The sequence below is a fragment of the Hippocampus comes genome, unplaced genomic scaffold (genome assembly GCF_001891065.2).
Source record: "Hippocampus comes isolate QL1 unplaced genomic scaffold, H_comes_QL1_v1.1 scaffold260, whole genome shotgun sequence".
Lineage (NCBI taxonomy): Eukaryota > Metazoa > Chordata > Actinopteri > Syngnathiformes > Syngnathidae > Hippocampus > Hippocampus comes.
In genome coordinates, this window is record NW_017805378.1 from 153,779 (window position 1) to 171,742 (window position 17,964).

The following is a 17,964-nucleotide window of genomic DNA, read 5'->3' on the forward strand; positions in this document are numbered from 1 at the left end:
CTCACCCCACCTACTCACCGCTTGAGGAGAATCACCCCGTACGGAGGTGCTTGGTTTTGCACTGATTGGCTGGAGGATGCCCTTTTCCCGGCCAAAAGGGACTCGCAGCCCGCATTGAGCGGAGCTGCAGGATGCGCGTGAGGCCGGCGGCGGACGTGTGCTGCATTCGCGGACGTCGGACACAACAAGAGCGGGCCTGCTGCGCGGATCGGCAAGCAGCCGGTGGGCGCCTCCAGCACCAGCAGAAGCGCGGCTCTTTCTCTGCTTCTCGTCACTCCTCCGCGTTGAAGGAGCATGCTGCCGGCGTGAAGAAGGGATGAGGCCGCCTACAGGGACTCCAGCGGGCCACAGCTGCGGCCTCCTTTTCACCAAAACCGGCGGCGGCGACGCCGCTGCGGGACCCGCGAACGCAACACCGTCACCGTCACATCAGCATCTTTGGTACTTGTCACTGTCGTCCGTCGATTGCATGAAGTGTAAGAACAAGAAGAAAAAAAAAGGGTAATGCGCGTGTGTGAAATAGGGGGGGGGAGGAGGGGGCGCACACTCGCGCTATGCTATGACTACATCCATCCGTAGTCATGGCAACCACATCCTGTTAATGGATGTCATTTTCCTCCTCCTGCTCTTCCCTCTTCATCACCTTAAAAAAAATCTACTCATGCTGTTCATATGCTTTTGTGATTTAAAAAAAATGACAGAAAAAAACCCTCTAACTTGATCCACACAACTGAATAAAAAGATTATAAGGGGAAGTAAGAACTAATATATATATATATATATATATATATATATATAAAAAAAAATATATATATATATAAGAGATGTGTTTGCAAAAGTGTGCACACCCTCTAACTTAATTGGGAATCAGCACACATCATTCCCCAGTTCAAGTGATGAAAGTTCATGTTTTAGTAGGCTTTTCCCAGCATTTTTATTTTATTTATTTATTTTTTTGCTGATGGTTTTTAAGCTAACACAGAAATGGGACTGCAAAAATGTCAGGAAAAGCTTGTTAGAACTTCTGAACTTAATCACTGCAAACGGTGTGTTGACCGTCTCTCAGAATGAGTCGAAATTTGATTGCTCGATTCTGATCAACACACATCGTCGTTCATAAGCGGGTGTGCGCACTTGCGCAACCATCTGATCTCAGTCGGTTGTTTGTCCTCTACATCCTTTTTGTTTTTAATTTCAGTTGCCCAGGTTGTACACTTTACCAATGTCGCTGCGTGTTTTGCAGGTCATCAGGGAGATCCAGGAGCATGAGCAGAACTTTGAGCTGCGGGAGCAGATGTCTGGCTACAAGCGCATGCGGCGGCAGCACCAGAAGCAGCTGATCGCCCTGGAGAACAGGCTCAAGGCCGAGATGGACGAGCACAGGCTGAGGCTGCACAAGGAGCTGGAGACGCAGGCCAACAACACTTACGCCGAGCTGGAGCGGCTGGCCAAGCGCCACGCTGCTCAGACTGACAAAGAGGTACGCGGAGTTGCTGGGGGAACGGTTTACGAAAAGCATGCTAGTGCGCATGTGCGTCTTTTGGCTGTTGGCAATTTGTATTGAATAATAGTGGCATTAGATTTGTTGCTAGTAAAGAGACAAGCGCACATGATGGGGACATGTTGGGGACCTTCTCTGCCTTATCTTCTTGCCAAACTGAGAGTTGCCCGCATCCTGTATGAACCCGTGAAAATATTGGCTTGAAATTGTGAATTGTGGCTGGGAAAAACACCATGATCTGATGATTATAAAAATGTGGATGTTGATGACTGTGATGATCATGATGATAAGAATGACCATGAAGATGATTGTGAGGATGACAATGATCATGATGATGACAATAATTATGATGATGATCGTGATAATAACAGGAAAAACAACAATGACGATGATGATGCTTGACAGAATGACGATGATGACTGTGATAATGAAGATTGGGAAGACAGTGATTGAAATGATGACAACAATGACGATAGTTATGATGACAATGACAATGAAGATGATGATTATGACGATTATAAGGATTGTGTTGATGAAGGCAATTGTGATGGCGATCATGACGACAATCCTGATGATGTCGATTGTGATCACGCAGATGACGACAATAATCACGATGATGACGATAACAAAGATGCCGGCGACGCTGATGATTGTTTTGATGACAATAGTGACGATGGTCGTTACGAAGCGGAAAATGATGGGGGCGATGACAATGGCAAGGACGCCAATGATTTTGATTGTAATGATGATGACGACACGGATACTGACAATTATGATGATCATGCCGATGACGCCTCCTCACAGATGAAGTCGGTGGCCACAGAGGAGCGGCGCATCCAGCAGCAGATCGCGGCTCAACAGAAGAAGGAGCTGACGTCCTTCTTGGAGAGCCAGAAGAGAGAGTACCGACTCTGCAAGGACAAAATCAAAGAAGTAAAAAGACACCAAACACACAAAACCAAATCCGACACACCCAAAGTACGTTTTCTTATGTTACTGCCTTTTTCCAAAAAAAAGTTTTCTTCAAATTATAAAACAGTCCGAAATGACATGGATCTTCATTTTTTCATTTGGTTACTATGTTTTTATATTTGTATTTCCTTTTTTCTATTTTATTTACAGCAACTTATTTTTATCATTGTCTACCATTCAGCAAAGTGGTAACATACCGTGTTAGAAAATGATTTTTTTTCCTCAGTGGAGAAATTCGTATCAAAATCAACCGATATTGTCACAAAAATGTTTAGATTCCGTAAAACACATCAAGTTTTAAAAAAAATAGCTGAGCATTGAAACTCATTTTCCTTCCATTAAATCAGTTGGAGGAAAAAAAAAAGTGTGATCATCTCTACTCTCTCATACCACTAGAGGGCGCCTACAAATCACCGATGGATTTTCTTTTTGTATTTTTTGTGCGCGTGTTTTCCAGGAGATGAGCGAGGACCCGTGCACCCCGAAAGAGGAAAAACAAGAGCGTTTGTCGCGGCACAAGGAGACCATTCAGCGCTCGCAGGCGGACGACGAAGCCAACCTGCTGGCGCAGCAGCGGCTCGTCTACGAGCGAAGCTGCCGGGCTCTCAAACGCCGAAGTCTGCTCAGGAAGCACGACTTCGAACAGGAGCAACTCAGAGAGGTGTGTGTGCGCATCTTCCTATTCGCAAACGCGTTGGGGGCGGCGAAGATTTGACTTTTTTTGGTTTGTTTTTAATGTACAACATGCCCTTGCGATTGTCCAGCGACCTCACCTGGGTGTATCCCGCTTCTCTCGCCTTGCCGCCGACGTGACGTCTCTCTGGCCAACTGTCCCTAGGAGCTGAACAAGAAGAGGAGCCAGAAAGAGATGGAGCACGCCCTGATGATCCGCCAGGACGAGGCCACGCAGGACCTGGAGCAGCGGCAGCTTCAAGTGCTCCACAAGCTGCGTGTGGAACTCATGCGGCTGCAGCACCAGACCGAGCTGGAAAACCAGGAGGAGTACAACAATCGCAGGCAGCGCGAGCTCTTGCGCAAACACACCCTGGAGCACAGGCAGCAGCCAAGAGACCTCAAGGTGAGCCTGGTACACCGTCACAGCTTGACACACACACACACGAACCCAACATAAAAGACTGTTTGCAATTTGAAAATTGACTCCATTCATTTCAAGTGAAATATGGAATAATGACAGACATGAAAAATGTGGCAAATGACTTGGTCCGTCCTTAGACGCTGGAGCTGCAGATCAAGAAGCAGTTCCAGGACACGTGCAAGGTTCAGAACAAGCAGTACAAAGCCCTGCGCAACCACCAGCTGGAGGTTTCGCCCAAAGGGGAGCACAAGAGTCTCCTGAAGGGGCTGAAGGAGGAGCAGACCCGCAAGCTGGCCGTGCTGGCCGAGCAGTACGAGCACTCCATCAACCAGATGATGGCCTCGCAAGCGGTACTACGCCCAACAAACTCCACTTTTTTTGCATCGGTCATTTTTTTCTCTGAATTGTTAGTAGGGCTGCACGATTATGACCAAAATCATAATCATCATCAGGCAATGTTTGCTTAGCTTGATGCTAAACCACTATGAAAAACACCACTGATAGGCTAATTAAACTAGCATCAATCTAGCAGTGTTATAAACTTTTAAACGGCAAACATGAAAACGCAAAGAGGTGCAACACGTAGAAAAATATAACAATACTCACGGGGTATGTATTCTTTATCTTCTGCAAAGAACGACAAATATTACAGCGTCTTCCTTTATAGCCATGTGTGTATTGTACTGCCCCCAGGTGGCCAAGGCACGCACATCGGAAGGCGCAGCACAATTTTCCTTGAATTGAAGCTAAAATGTGGCAGAAAAAAACGGTTGAATTCTCATATTTGATTGAACGATGTCATGGGAGAAACTCGCTGTCACCACGATTTACTGGGAGGAGGCCAATAACTTTGCATGCACTGCCGCGTCTACACCAGATGCGGTTGGAGGCGGAGCAAGAGGCGGAGTGCGAGGCCCTGAAGCAGCAGCTGAAGCAGGAAATGGAGCTGCTGGACGCCTACCAGAGGAAGACCAAGTCCCAGATGGAGACCCAACATGAGCGAGAGCTGCAGAAGCTCGAGCAGAAGATCTCCATACGCAGGGCCCACCTGGAACAGAAGGTAGGTACTCGTCACCTGTTGCTAGGCAGGTTATATAAGAGAGGGGACATAGGGAGGGGCATGATTTGACATGCTGCAAACAATAGCATGAGGTCAAGCCAGTTGAGTTATGCATTTAGAAGACAAAAGATTTGCAACAAACCAGAGGACCTGCATAGCGGGTAAAGGACAGAGAGAGGCGGCAGGTACAGAAAGTCAGACAGGAAACAAATAGTCCTCATGATTCATTGTTTAATTTAACAAAGTAATTAGTTATTATTTTTACATAGATTTTTTTTTCTTCCACTGTTAAATTAAACATGCCTTCAAAAAAGTTTAAGCTTCAAGTCACGTTTGCGCTGTCAGGTGTTCCTAGGCAGATTCTATAGGGCAAGTAATTATGCCCGGAAAACGGAATTAATAAATAATTTTTTAAAAAAGTTATTATTGATTTTCTAAAAATCCTGTCCATGAAATGTAAATCTATTTTCTTCGTTTCTCTTAACTGCATCACGTCCAGCACGCGTCTATGGATGCTCAATTTTTTTTCTGTCCAATCAGATTTCAGCCTCTATTTGTTGCTGTGTCAATATAATCTGCCCAGCGCCTTCACAATCAGTCGCTCAGGCCGACGTTACTTCAACTCAATTCTCAATGGGACTGCTGCTTTAGCGAATCGTATTTCCAATTCGACTTCACAAGGGTGACATCAACATTTTTCTGTCCTCTGATTGGTTGGTCAGCACTTCGACGAGCTCTGTATGAAGTATAAATGTGTGTGTGCATGTGCGTGCAGATGGAGGAGGAGCTTTCGGCTCTGCAGAAGGATCGCAGCGAAAGGATCAAAACTCTGCTGGAGCGTCAGGAGAGAGAGATTTTGTCTTTCGACAGCGAGACTCGCATCCTGGGCTTTGGCAGTCTGGGATCTCTGGACTTGTTCCTCAAGGACGACAACAGATGAAAGTGGACCGGCGGCCACATTTTCTTTCCTTTTCTTCGATGGACATTTCCGGCAACGGCGGACAACTCATTTCAAAGCGACAAAATGCCAGAATCTGTGCGGATCCTGTCAGTCGCCGTGTTGGGATTATTACTCCTCCTCGTCTCGATTTTTGGTATGAAGTGAATAATTCAGGAAATTTTTTGCTAAAATGGGCACTTTGCCATGTTTCAGTAGAACTCCATTGTAAGTGTGTGTGTGTGTGTGTGTGTGTGTGTGTGTGTGTGTGTGTGTGTGTGTGTGTGTAGAGCAGGGGTGGGCAAAGTATGGCCAGGGGGGTCATCTGAGCTCAATCTGTTCTTTTATCCGACCCGTAGAGCAAGAGTGCTGGAATATTTGGTGCATTAATTTAGCCAATTTGGGTAATTAGCATACATTGATTCATTACCATACATTTTGTATTCATTTTTCTTCCTCATTTAATCATTCTTTTCTTTTTTTTTGCCAAAAAGTGATTATTTTACACCGTTAGTCAAATCAACAAATTATATATATTTTTACATTTTTTTGGGGCCGATTTTTTACTTTTCAGGAACGCGAATAACGGGGGTGGGGCCCCATTCTAAAGCCATAAATTATGACAGCAGTAATATAATTTTGGAAAAAAAACTTAGCCAATTATTTAGTTAAATAAATACCGTACATAATTATCACATAAATGTCAACAAATCAATAAATCCATTCAGCAAGAATTGAATTGATCTAATTAAGCGGGTTCCCATAAAATATTTCCAAGTACATGTCAAAATTTGCAAAAATTGCAAAAAAATATCTGAGTGGATAAGGCCAAATTATGGATTTTAATTCTTGACACTCTATTGAATTAAGTCAATATAAAGTGCAATATAACGGAGTGCTGTTTTTCTCACGACACGTTACAATTATTTGTTTGGGCGCAAGGCGAAAGTTAGCAATGAGGTCAATTTGACATCCACATTTGATTTTTGACCTCATCTCTGATTGAGTCGTTGATGTTCCAAAATCCCAACGCGGCCCTCGAGCACAAAATGTTTGCCCACCCCTGATGTCCAAGACATTGTGGAATGTGAGCTTGGGACCCCCTCTCTCCTTAGTCTTCTTCTTCTGGCTCTTCTTTTTCCGCCCCTGGTTCTTTTTCTTCTTCTCATCCTTCTTTTCGTTTGTCTTGTCCTTCTTCACTTTCTGGTTCTTTTCGTTGTACAGTCGTTAATCAATATCATGAATGCAGAGTACGGTTTCGTGAACTCGGCGAATACCCTCTCAAAAATCCACGCCCCCCCCCCTGGCTCTGACGTATTTCCGTAAAATGATAAAAACGGGGGAACAAAATCCAAATGTGATGGTTCTCTTCTGCTGTCAGTTCAGCCATTTTAATATCAGCACAAAATACATCTTGGGATATTTCCTTGCCAAGTTTTCACAAGTCACCAACCGAACCATCCTTGGTTGAAAGGGGAAGTCGACCACAAAATGTTCTTTCCAAGAATATGTTCTATGCAGCCCCACGAGACTAAACACGGCATTCTGAGTAAAATCCACCCGTTTGTGTCCATCTCAGCGGGCGGCCATTTTGTCAGTTGACTGAAAATTGACATCACAGTTCTAAGCAATTGTGATGTCATTTTTCATCGACAGAAATTTTCAAAATGGCCACCCCCGGAGGTGGCTAAAAGCGACAGAAATTTTCAAAATGGCCACCCCCAGAGATGGCTAAAAGCGGGTGGATTTTGCTGCGCAAACTCATATTCCACAAATGCAATATTAATCAGAATGCCGCGATTAGACTACTAAAAGTACATAGAACATATTCTTGTGAAGAAAATGTTATGGTTGATTTGCAAGCAGACGAGAACAAAATCCGGGTCTTTTTTATGTTCTTGGTTTATGCAACTTTTCAATCGGAACAGGACTCATTGACGTTTTTTTTCCAAAATCACAAGGACACCAATTGAGAAACAGCTCTTGTCTTTCTTGTTCTTCACGTGTTTCTTCGACTTCTGGTCCTTCTTCAGTTCCTTCTTCCTCATCTTCATTCTTCTGGTTCCAGTTCTTGTCTTTCTTCTATTGGTTCTTCGAGTCTTCTTCTGGTTGTTCTTCATCTTGGATGTCATTGTGTCTTTCTTCTTCCGATTCTTCTTCTGGTATTTGTTCCTCTGGTTCTTTCTTTTGTACGCCGTCTTGTCCTTCTTCTTCTTCTGGTCCTTCTTTGTCTCAAGCTACTTTCTTCTTGATTTATTTATTGATTTCTTTTTGCCTAGTTGTTGTTTTTTCTGGAATGTGAACGTAAGCGTCGCGGCGTCAGGCTTTTCTCATTGCATGCACTTTATTAGGGACACGTGACGCATGGCTCTGTTTGTAAATAAATTGGTCATCAGCATTTTAGGTTGCAACCACCCTCCCCCCACCCACCCCAAAAAAAAAAATAACGAGCTATGATAGATTCACATATGCCTTTCTTTCAGTTGTCGTGCCTTTTTTTTTTTTTTGTAAATGTATTTATTTAAATAATTTTTCCATTTGCTCATCAAACTTGTTGTACATGACCAATGGTGAGAATTGTGCTGTTTTTTGGTATGAATATTTGTACTTGAGCATATAGCAAGAACATGCCCACCAACACCCGTCTATGTACTCACTTGACGGATCTTACAAGTTTGTTTTTTTTTTCTTTCGATAGTGTAGAGATTGTATCATAATGGTGGACAGACTCTCTCTCACACAAACACACAAACACACACACACACACACACACACACACACACACACACACACACACACACACACACACAGGACTTCTTAGTGGCTTTGACAACTTGGACACTTTTCATGGGAACTCAAACTTGAGATAAAATGCGCTGAATTACAGAATTTGTTTTATGTTTGGAACAGTTCCACATTTAAAAAAAAAAAAAAAACAAAACTTTTTTCATCATTTTTTAAACCCTGTAAAAAACAATTTAAAAATGGTAAAAAGGCCAAATTTAATTAGAGCTACCAAAAAAAAAAAGAAAAAATCCGAATTGATATTGGATATTTTATTTTGAAATATCACAAGCTTTGAGAGCCCGTATTTTAGCACCGATATGGATATACTTGAAAATTATGACATTATTGTATTTTTTTAAAATTAGAACGAGATTATTTATTTTAATTAACTATGTAAAATCTCCGTAATTATTCATATCTGTATCCTTTCATTGAATCCAATGATCAAAGCAGAACATAATATAATTAACTTACTTATTAATCGGACATATATTTACACTTTATCATCATAAATCATACTAGGGGGAAAATTCTCATAAAAAATTAATAAAACCAAAACAAAAAATGTAAATTAAATTCATTTTTTTAAAAAACGGACGAGTTATAATGGCAGAAGAAATTTAATTAAAAAAAAATTATGATTGAAATAACACCGAACAATCATATGAAAAAAAACCTTGTATATATTTTGGGACCCGGATATTTTATTTTATTTTATTTTTTTGAGTCCTTTATTTGCTGATGGCCTGGAGCAATAATGTGACTCCATCAATAGAAGCCCCAAAAGGACATTGTGCACGCTATTGTATTTTCAGTTACAGACATATTTCAATACAGAATAGAGGGATAGGTCCAAATGTATTCCATATTGAAAAATATCTGTAAAGGAAAACATAGTACTGTATACAGTAAATGCACAGTACAATATGCGATATATTTGATTACAAGTGTTGATTTATTCCATGCAAAGTGTCCAAGCAGGATGTTGCAACCCTGGCGATTACATGTTGGGCGGGGGACAGACAAGGTCAGCTTTCCACATTAAGTATGACCTAAGGGTTGGACTGACACAATATTTGCCATGACGTTCGTTGAACAGATTGCACAATTGTCATTTTTTTTGACCGAATGGAAGAACAAATCGTTTGGTGCTTCATTTCTTACACCAATTTTAGCCTTGTACCTCCTCTTTGCCCCTCTCACAGTCAACAGCACTCAGTCAAATGAAGCCCACGCTAAAATTGACTTTTCTTTCGCCAAAATGAGCCTCTTACAGCTGCAGTGGGCTGACTCCCTTTTCGGTGGTTTTGCAGGAGGCAGTTTTCGATCTGCAAGGAAAATCTGAGGACTTTACCGCACATCTTGGTGATTTTTGATGCCAATGATGACTTGCTAATGATGATTGCTTTTACGGAAGTTGTGGCTTTCCTCAGATTTTGACAAATACAAATGACTTTTGGACTTGGACCACATTGAATACATACAATGGATGGTATCACTTGCACTTTTGTCTTGTCTTCATCTTCAGCTCTGTTGTCAAGGTTGCCTAAAACTGGAGAAACAAATTGGAATTAGAGAGAAAAAAAAACGTCGTGCAAGAGTGGCCCAAGTCCAAACATCTCTTGCACTTTTATCTAGGGATGGGCAAATACCAATAACAGGTTTTGGTATCGGGCCAATACTGGCCTAATTTTTTAATTTTTTTTTTTAACGTATGCAGGCTGCCGATACCAGACTCCGATACTTAAAGCAAAGGAAATCTCACATCAACGAAGGCTATGTTCAGATTGCAGGTATTATTGCTGAATTTGGATTTTTAAATTTTTTTTTGCTTATTTTCTCCTCCGTCGTCAGCCATGACTGGATGGTGGTGACGTCTGTTGCTTTTCAATTTGGGCAAAGTCGGATATCGGCGATCTGTTTATTCAGACTGAGGTCACATTGCAAAGAAACGGATATGTATCCAATTTAGGATCACATATGGAAGTGACCCAGGTCGAATTAAAAAAAGAAAAATTCTGAATTGAGGCATTAGACCGGGGGTGTCAAACTCATTTTTTTGTCGCGGGCCACTTCGGAGTTATGGCTTCCCTCGGAAGGGCCGATGTAAAATCTCAACGTTATTTATTCCCCATCACAATTTGAAATTTCAATACAGATTTCAGCAAGGATCATGAAAGTTTACACACATGATTTGCTCCCAAGGGTCACATAAATAATGTGACAGGCCGGATTTGGCCCCCGCGCCTTGACTTTGACACCTATGCATTAGACTGTCATAAAAATTTAAAAAAATCTGATTCATGCCATATATGGGCAAAAAAAAAAAAAAACAATCCAATATGGGTCGCAGTCTGAACATAGCCTTTTCCCTCCTGGGCAGTAGATGGCGCTATAGTGCAGCAGTTTGACACATGGATGAATCACCATCTCCGTCAGAAAGACGATTTGTGGTTCACAATGTTTTGTTATGGTGTTAAATGAAATTTTCGATACCAAAAGTACAAAAGCTGAGGTGGGGAACTCGGGTCGTCGAGAGATTTGAAAGAGTTTAAGAACGGTTGAATAATAATAAGAATTTCTAACAATCCTGAAGGCAATAGAAACTGAGCACAAAATGGCTCCGTGATTGACTTAAAAAAAAAAAAAGAATCATTTTCACAATACGATGATGATGTTCCTTGTATGCAGTAAGGCCTTTTTATGTGTGCAAGTGAAGCCTTCACAAGTCTAAAAAGTGCTCCAAGGCTCACTCTCTGTCTTCAAATTACTCATCAAGACATCCACACAAAAAAAATAAATAAATAAAAAAATTATGGCTTTCCCAAATTGGCCAATTGTTGCGCAAGATGATTTGGAGGATGATGATGATTTTCACGATGAAGATGATTTAGGTTTTGAAGCCGCGACTTTCGAGACGTGTTTAGTTAGAACATAAATATGAGGTGACACGGTATACAAAAATGATTGGGTGGATGAAGGGGAACTCTCCTAAACGACCCTGGTCACCATTTCCTTTGTGGTTCCGACACAAAATAAATGACTATGTTGAACAACTTGATTGCTTCTTTTTTTTTCTCCTTTTTTTTGGTTTGTATTTGTCATAAAATAAGCCCTCTAAAGATACTTTTTTCCCCCCTAAAATGATATCAGTTATAGTCTTAAAAAGACCCCTCCAAAATACATTGATTAATTGGAAACTTTAGAAAATGTCCCCAAAAAAGTGTAAAAAATATTCTGTTTCTTTCAAACAAAATTTATAAATTACTAGGGAATGAAATAAATTGGTCAATAAAAGCAAATTAAACAATAAAATAAATCACATTCATTTAATTTGAATTCAAGTTAAAAAGAAACCATTTCAAACGGAATATTTTTAAAATATATATAATTTAAATGTAAAATATTAGCAAGATTGAATTACTTGTTTAATGAATGAAAAAGATGTCAAATAGAACCATAAAACAGCATAAAATATTTCCTTATCTTACAATTAATACAAAATACAAAAATATTAGAAAAGTTAATTTAAATCAAAAATGCAAAAATAAATCACAATTTAGAATGTCTTTAATTATATTAAATTAAAATGGAACAAAATGATTATTGTGATTACTAAAATAAAAATTGTAATTTAACGAGTTATTTTTATCAATACAAAAAAATTATATTGAATAAATACAATTACAATGCAGTTTTGATTCTCAATGGAACAATATGTAAATTATGAATAGAAAACATGACATTATTATTGCCTCTCTGATGTAGCTTAACATGGGAACCAAAATACATTAAACCACACAACATGAAAATGAATGTTGAATGTAATCTTTCATCATAAGTGCACGTGATTAGTCATTTAACACCCACACCCTCCAACCCCCTTTTATGTGTCAACCACCATTAGCGAGGGTTGAATTTACGTCATCAGGTGCCCCCAAGCGGAAGTGGCCGGCACGATAACGAGGCGCTGGCCAGCCGGATTTCACATCATTTATATTCTTTCCATTAAAAAAAAAAAAAAAAAAAAGACGCTTCCTCATTGCCCGACTCATGATGCAACAACGGCGCCCGAATGTGACCTCAGCATGACTGGGCTATGCAGGCCCTCGGACCAACACCACCCCCCACCCCTGCCCCCTCCTACCCTCCATTTTTGCGCACAAACAAGTAGAAGATTGAGAAATAAGGCTTCCGCTGCTTCCTGTTGAAAATGCTCACATACAGTCAAAAATAAAAATACAAGGAACTTGTCCTTAGATTTGTCCTCCACCACACCTGCCCCCCATTAATAAACATTTCTGAATCATTTGTGAGCGATTGAATAGAATCAACACATCACTGTTTTATGATAAATCAAAAGACATACCGTAATTCATACATTTTTTTTTGCATTCAATTATTTACAAATCATCCATTAACTAATTATTGAATCCGAATGGTCATTTCAACCCATTTCAATAAACGAGGCCACGCTGGGCAAACGCCTCAACGTGACCCGATGGGCATGTTCGGGCATTGTCCCTCGCCGTGGCTCTTGCCAATAAAGTTGCATACAAAGGCACGGGCAAAAGGCCGCATCAGCACCAAGAAAAAAGGAGGAAATTCTGGGAAATTTGGTTGCCTCACAAAAACCTTTCACGTCACTTCCCGAGATGACAAATATGCGGTTTGTGAGCACTTTAAAAAAACACAAGCTGGCCAGGGTGCAACATGAAGAGACGCAAGGGACGCTGGCAAGACCGCCAAGACTGAACTCAAGAGTGACAAAAGTGACAAAAGTGACGAGAGTGATGCTTGTTGCTGCCTGGAAGAGAATGATTGGACGCCCGCTTTGGACTCGGTGGATGAGCACACCAACAAGTAAGTGAGAGGGGAAACCGTCCATTTGGCATTGTGAGAACAAACGTTGACATCAAGATGAAAAAAAAGACAGACAGAAAGCTTGACAGGTTGATTGGCTGACAGTACAGACAGATGGACACAGACAGACAATCGATAAACTGACAGAGAGACCATACCGGCAGATAGAGACAGCCAGACAGACGGCTAGCTTGAGACAGACAGACAGACAGCTAAACAGAGAGGTAGAAGGACAGCTAGACAGACACACAACTACAGACAAACAATAGATAGACAGAAGCTAAACAGAGAGATAGAAGGACAGCTAGAGAGACACACAACTACAGACAAACAATAGATAGACAGATAAAGGTAGATAGATAACAAGAGACAAACTGTTACTGTAGCTTGACATACAATGAAAAGACAGCCAGAGACAGACAGGCAGACAGACAGCTACACTGAGACAGACGGACAGCTCAACAGAGACAGACAGATAAACATAAATAGATAACAAGAGAGAGACAGACAGTTACTGCAGCTTGACATACAATGAAAAGAGACAGCCAGACAGACAGACAGATATAAATAGAGAGAAAGACAGAGAGAGCGAGACAGATCGGAAGACGGCCGGAGACAGACAGACAGATATGCTGAGTCGCATATCCAGTTGATGACCACTGTGTTCCTTTGTACCTGTCTCTCCAGCGTTGCTTGCTCTCCTGCTGCTCCTGCTCTCCACGAATCGGGTGTCCTCCAACAGGACTCGTCAGTGTCCCGAGTCCCTCCAACGGCTTTTGAGGCTGACCAGACTGGCGCAGAAGGAATCTACGGACCTTGTCAAAACTTATGTGAGTCTGGACTCTCCCGGGAGTTTCTTGTGGTCACACCCTTGAGCATGGGTTTTAAATTTTTCCAACTGTGTCTCTCTCACTCCAGAAAGCCTCCCAGGGGGAAATGTCGGATGTCTTCTGTCGGGCGTCCCTACAGGACATTCCCGAGCCCGGTATCTCCGGCCTGGAGCCTTCCGAGCGGATGGAGAGCATCCTGGACCACCTGCAGGCATTCCTCCCCCACCTGAGGCGCATCTACGAGCAGCAGAAAGATCTCCAAGCCCCCGATAGTCTGGTTCTGGTCCAGCTGGGCCATGTGAGCCAACGCGGCCGGGACTTGGGAGCGCTGGTGCGGGCCTTCTTCTGGAAGACCTTCCCCAACCTTCAGGAACCGGCCGAGGGGCCCACGGTCCTGGAACCACCGGCCCAGAACATCTTCCAGCAGAAGGTCTACGGATGCGTGGTGGTCAAGACCTACAAGGAGTTCCTGAGCAACGTGGCCCGAGAATTCAGGAGCCTCAGGGGCAAAGTGTGCAGAGGGAGGAGGCGCTTCAGATCCATGTGACACCAGGAAGACTTCAGAGGGACTAACTTGACATCAGGCCTATTTATAATATTTATATTTAATATTTATTACACAAATGGTGAGAAACGTGCCATATTTTTGCATTGGGATGAGGAAATGGACTTCTTGAAACATGGATGTACTAACGTGACCCAGCAGCTCAATAAAAAATAAGGGAAAAAAATGAAGAGCTCACTTTGTTCATTTTATGATATCATGACTGCTATTTACAAGGGCCGGTGGTCGACTGGTTAGCGAGTCAGCCTCACAGTGCAGAGATACCGGGTTTGATTCCAGCTCTGGCCTTCCTGTGTGGAGTTTGCATGTTCTCCCCATGCCTGCGTGGGTTTTCTCCGGGTACTCCGGTTTCTTCCCACATTCCAAAAAACATGCATGGCAGACTGATTGAACACTCAAGATTGTTCCTAGATGTGAGCGCGGATGGTTGTTCGTCTGTGTGTGCGCTGCGATTGGCTGGCAACAGGTTCAGGGTGTCCCCCGCCTACTGCCCGAAGACGGCTGGGAAAGGCTCCAGCACGCCCCGCGACCCTTATGAGGATAAAGCGGATCAGAAAATGGATGGTTGAATGGATGCTTTTTAAAACTTTTAGGTTTTAAAACCTTCTAAGGGTTTTGTCACTTTGTTACGTCAATTGAGATGGCTGAATCGATGCTTTTTAAAACTGCTGAGTTAAAAAACAAAAAACAAAACCCTTCTAAGGGTTTTGTCACTTTGTTACGTCAATTGCGGGTTGTTCAAGCCTTCCCTTATGGCAACAGCAGGTGGTCGCTTGAGTGGATCACTCATTGGTCAGTCTCTTGGGCCAGACAATAACTGCTAGTCATGGCCTTTCAATTACATTGACTGCTCGTTGTTGTTCACTTTTTGAGCCTCAGATTCCATCAGTCATTGGTCCCTTTGCTAGGTTCGAAACTTACGCTAGTCATTGTGTGATTTATTAGGACAGACACTGACTGCGAGTCACTGGTCACTTTATTAGGCTAGTCTGCTTGCATTATATTCGGTCGGTCACTGGTCGCTTTATTCCAGGGGTGACAAACTAATTTTTGTCGCGGGCCACTTTTGAGTTACGTCTTCCCTCAGAGGGCCGTTATGACAGTGAAACCACAGCAAATGTTTAATCGCACCTATCGCATTATTACTTTAAGGGTAACAAAGTTATTGCAAAATCTCAACGTCATTTCTTACACATCCCAATTTGATATTTCAGTGCATTTTTTTTTTCCGCAAGGATCATGCAAGTTGACACACATGATTTTCTTTCGGGGGGCTACATAAAATGATGTGGCGGGCCACATCTGGCCCTCGGACCTTGAGTTTGACACCCGTGCTTTATTCGGTTGGGCACTTTCAGCATGCTAGTCATTGGTTGCTTTTTTTTTTTTCTTGGTCAGACTCTTACTGCTGGTCACTAGTCGCTTTCTTAGGTCAGTCAGTGGTCACGTTCTATCGTGATAGTAAGTCATTGCTGGCTTTATTAGGTCTGACACTGACTGCCGGTCACTGGTCACTTTATTTAGTAAAACATTGAGTTGTTGTCACCGTTCGCTTTATGAGGTCAGAGAGTGGCTGTTTGTCACTTGTACTTATTAATATGATCGTTATTATGATGTGAACGTGGCCCAAATGGATTCGAGTGAGCCGGCAGCCGAATAAAAATCCGCAAAGAAGAATCTTTGTTGTGTCGGAGGCGTCATGCGTTGCACCTGACCTTGTCCAAAAGAAAATCAGGAAGCATCCCGAGACATCTGACTGCATGGCGACACGCGTGGCACACAAGGAAGCGCGTCTGAGAGCTCGCTCACTGCCGTCGAGACGCGACGCGACGTCTCGCCGCTATTTGAGAGGAATCAGACAAATGATTGCGCATGCGTCAGGGGACACTTGATTAGGTATAGCAACTGTGGTTGGCCATCTCTGATGTAGGTCATAGATTGTTGGCATGACATAAGAGGGCCCGGGCAGGCTCTTTTCAGATCACAAGCTGTCTGGAAACTGGAAGTCGGCTGAATCAAGTTCCCTTTAAGAACCGCTGGGTGTTATTTAAAGATACAAAAGCTAAAGGAGACAAGAGTCAGTTTCAGCTTCTCACTTGTATCTGGAGAAAAGAAGCACAAAAATAGAAAATAGAAAATGCAATTTCTGTTCAAACGAATGCCAAGCATTTAAAAAAAAAAAAATCTTCAAGTACTGTACTACCCCAATGATCAATATTAAAATACTGTTGCGTGTTAATGACAAATAGAACAAAGGTTTTAAATATGAATTAAAATGGAATTTACTGCACATAAATGGAATAAATACAAGACCAAACACTTCTTTATGATTACTATAAGTGCAAATGAATGAGACTTTAAAGTTAAATACAACTGACCTGTACTTAAGCGCTGACTCATTAGCAAATAGAGAATGACCTCAAATATAGGAAGTGTCGAGGACAAGATTTTGAAAATTGCACACATGTATATTGTGGAGGAAAAGATATCCATTAATTTGATAATTTTCCCTGAGCGGAATTCGTAAAAAGAAGTATTTTTAATGAACATTTTGACATAAGAATGGTTTGAATTGCTTTAGAAATTGTGAATCTGCGGTTATAATTTTTCTTGATGGAAAATGTGGATCAAATCTCACCAACAAATTGGGAATTTTCTCATGGAAAATGTGGATTTTTTTCAAGATTTTTTTTTTTTAATGTTGAATATTTTGAAGTTAGAATGCTTGAATTGGTTTAGGCACTGTCAATCTGAGGCCAATTTTTCTTGATAGAAACCTCACGATCGAAGTGTTTTCCCAAAGTAGGATTTTTTTTTTTTTTAATGCTTAACATTTCGAAGTTAGCAGAGTTTGAATTGGTCGAGAAATTTGTCGATTTGTAAAATGTATCAAATATATTTGGGAATTTTATCTTTAATTTATTTTTTTTAAGGAATGTTGCAATTTTTTAAGTTAAATACTTTAAATCGCTTCAGAAATGAATTAATGAGCGAATGTTCGATTTAAGGTGACTTTTCCAAATCTCCCCATCAATTCTACAGTAGCATTTTTTTTTAATGGTTCTTGCACTCCAGGTGTTACCAATGATTTGCATGTGCATTTAATGTTTATTTCCAGCAGAGGGCGGCAGAGAACAAGTCCTCTCCGACACAGGAGGCGATTCGGTTCCCATTCATGTGACGAAAGTATTTCAGTCGTGAGGGTTTCGAATCAGGGTTAGGATTTTAAATCCAGGTCTTGTTTTTTTTTTGTGTGTGTGTGTGGGGCTGATGAAGATATTTAAAGCTTTGGTGAGCCCTTCCAAGTTTCCCTTGTGCTTGCTTGCTTCCTTCCATACAACTCAGTCTTTCCT

The 17,964-nt window shown here is 41.7% G+C and overlaps 2 protein-coding genes across 2 annotated transcripts; both read left to right on the forward strand.

Annotated features, from left to right (window-relative positions):
- Positions 1 to 363: 363 nt before the first annotated feature.
- taok3b (TAO kinase 3b) lies at positions 364 to 6,066 on the forward strand. Its single transcript, XM_019872216.1, has 8 exons — positions 364 to 441; positions 1,244 to 1,480; positions 2,306 to 2,434; positions 2,931 to 3,134; positions 3,312 to 3,551; positions 3,707 to 3,919; positions 4,447 to 4,629; positions 5,405 to 6,066. The coding sequence occupies exons 2-8, from the start codon at positions 1,295 to 1,297 to the stop codon at positions 5,567 to 5,569; spliced, it is 1,320 nt and encodes a 439-aa protein (XP_019727775.1). The 5' UTR covers positions 364 to 441; positions 1,244 to 1,294; the 3' UTR covers positions 5,570 to 6,066.
- Positions 6,067 to 12,916: 6,850 nt separating this feature from the next.
- Positions 12,917 to 14,777, forward strand: m17 (IL-6 subfamily cytokine M17). The gene is made up of 3 exons (XM_019872120.1): positions 12,917 to 13,216; positions 13,904 to 14,046; positions 14,135 to 14,777. Exons 1-3 carry the CDS (start codon positions 13,009 to 13,011, stop codon positions 14,591 to 14,593), a joined length of 810 nt encoding a protein of 269 aa, XP_019727679.1. The 5' UTR covers positions 12,917 to 13,008; the 3' UTR covers positions 14,594 to 14,777.
- Positions 14,778 to 17,964: the final 3,187 nt, after the last annotated feature.

What these genes read in the sequence shown, in the direction of transcription:
- taok3b (XM_019872216.1), top strand. Translation starts at nt 1,295, where the DNA reads ATGTCTGGCTACAAGCGCATGCGGCGGCAGCACCAGAAGCAGCTGATC. An exon ending in CTGCTCAGACTGACAAAGAG is followed by an intron (nt 1,481 to 2,305) that starts GTACGCGGAGTT and finishes GCCTCCTCACAG; the next exon opens with ATGAAGTCGGTGGCCACAGA. An exon ending in AGCAGCCAAGAGACCTCAAG is followed by an intron (nt 3,552 to 3,706) that starts GTGAGCCTGGTA and finishes GTCCGTCCTTAG; the next exon opens with ACGCTGGAGCTGCAGATCAA.
- m17 (XM_019872120.1), top strand. Translation starts at nt 13,009, where the DNA reads ATGACAAATATGCGGTTTGTGAGCACTTTAAAAAAACACAAGCTGGCC. An exon ending in GTGGATGAGCACACCAACAA is followed by an intron (nt 13,217 to 13,903) that starts GTAAGTGAGAGG and finishes CTGTCTCTCCAG; the next exon opens with CGTTGCTTGCTCTCCTGCTG. An exon ending in CGGACCTTGTCAAAACTTAT is followed by an intron (nt 14,047 to 14,134) that starts GTGAGTCTGGAC and finishes CTCTCACTCCAG; the next exon opens with AAAGCCTCCCAGGGGGAAAT.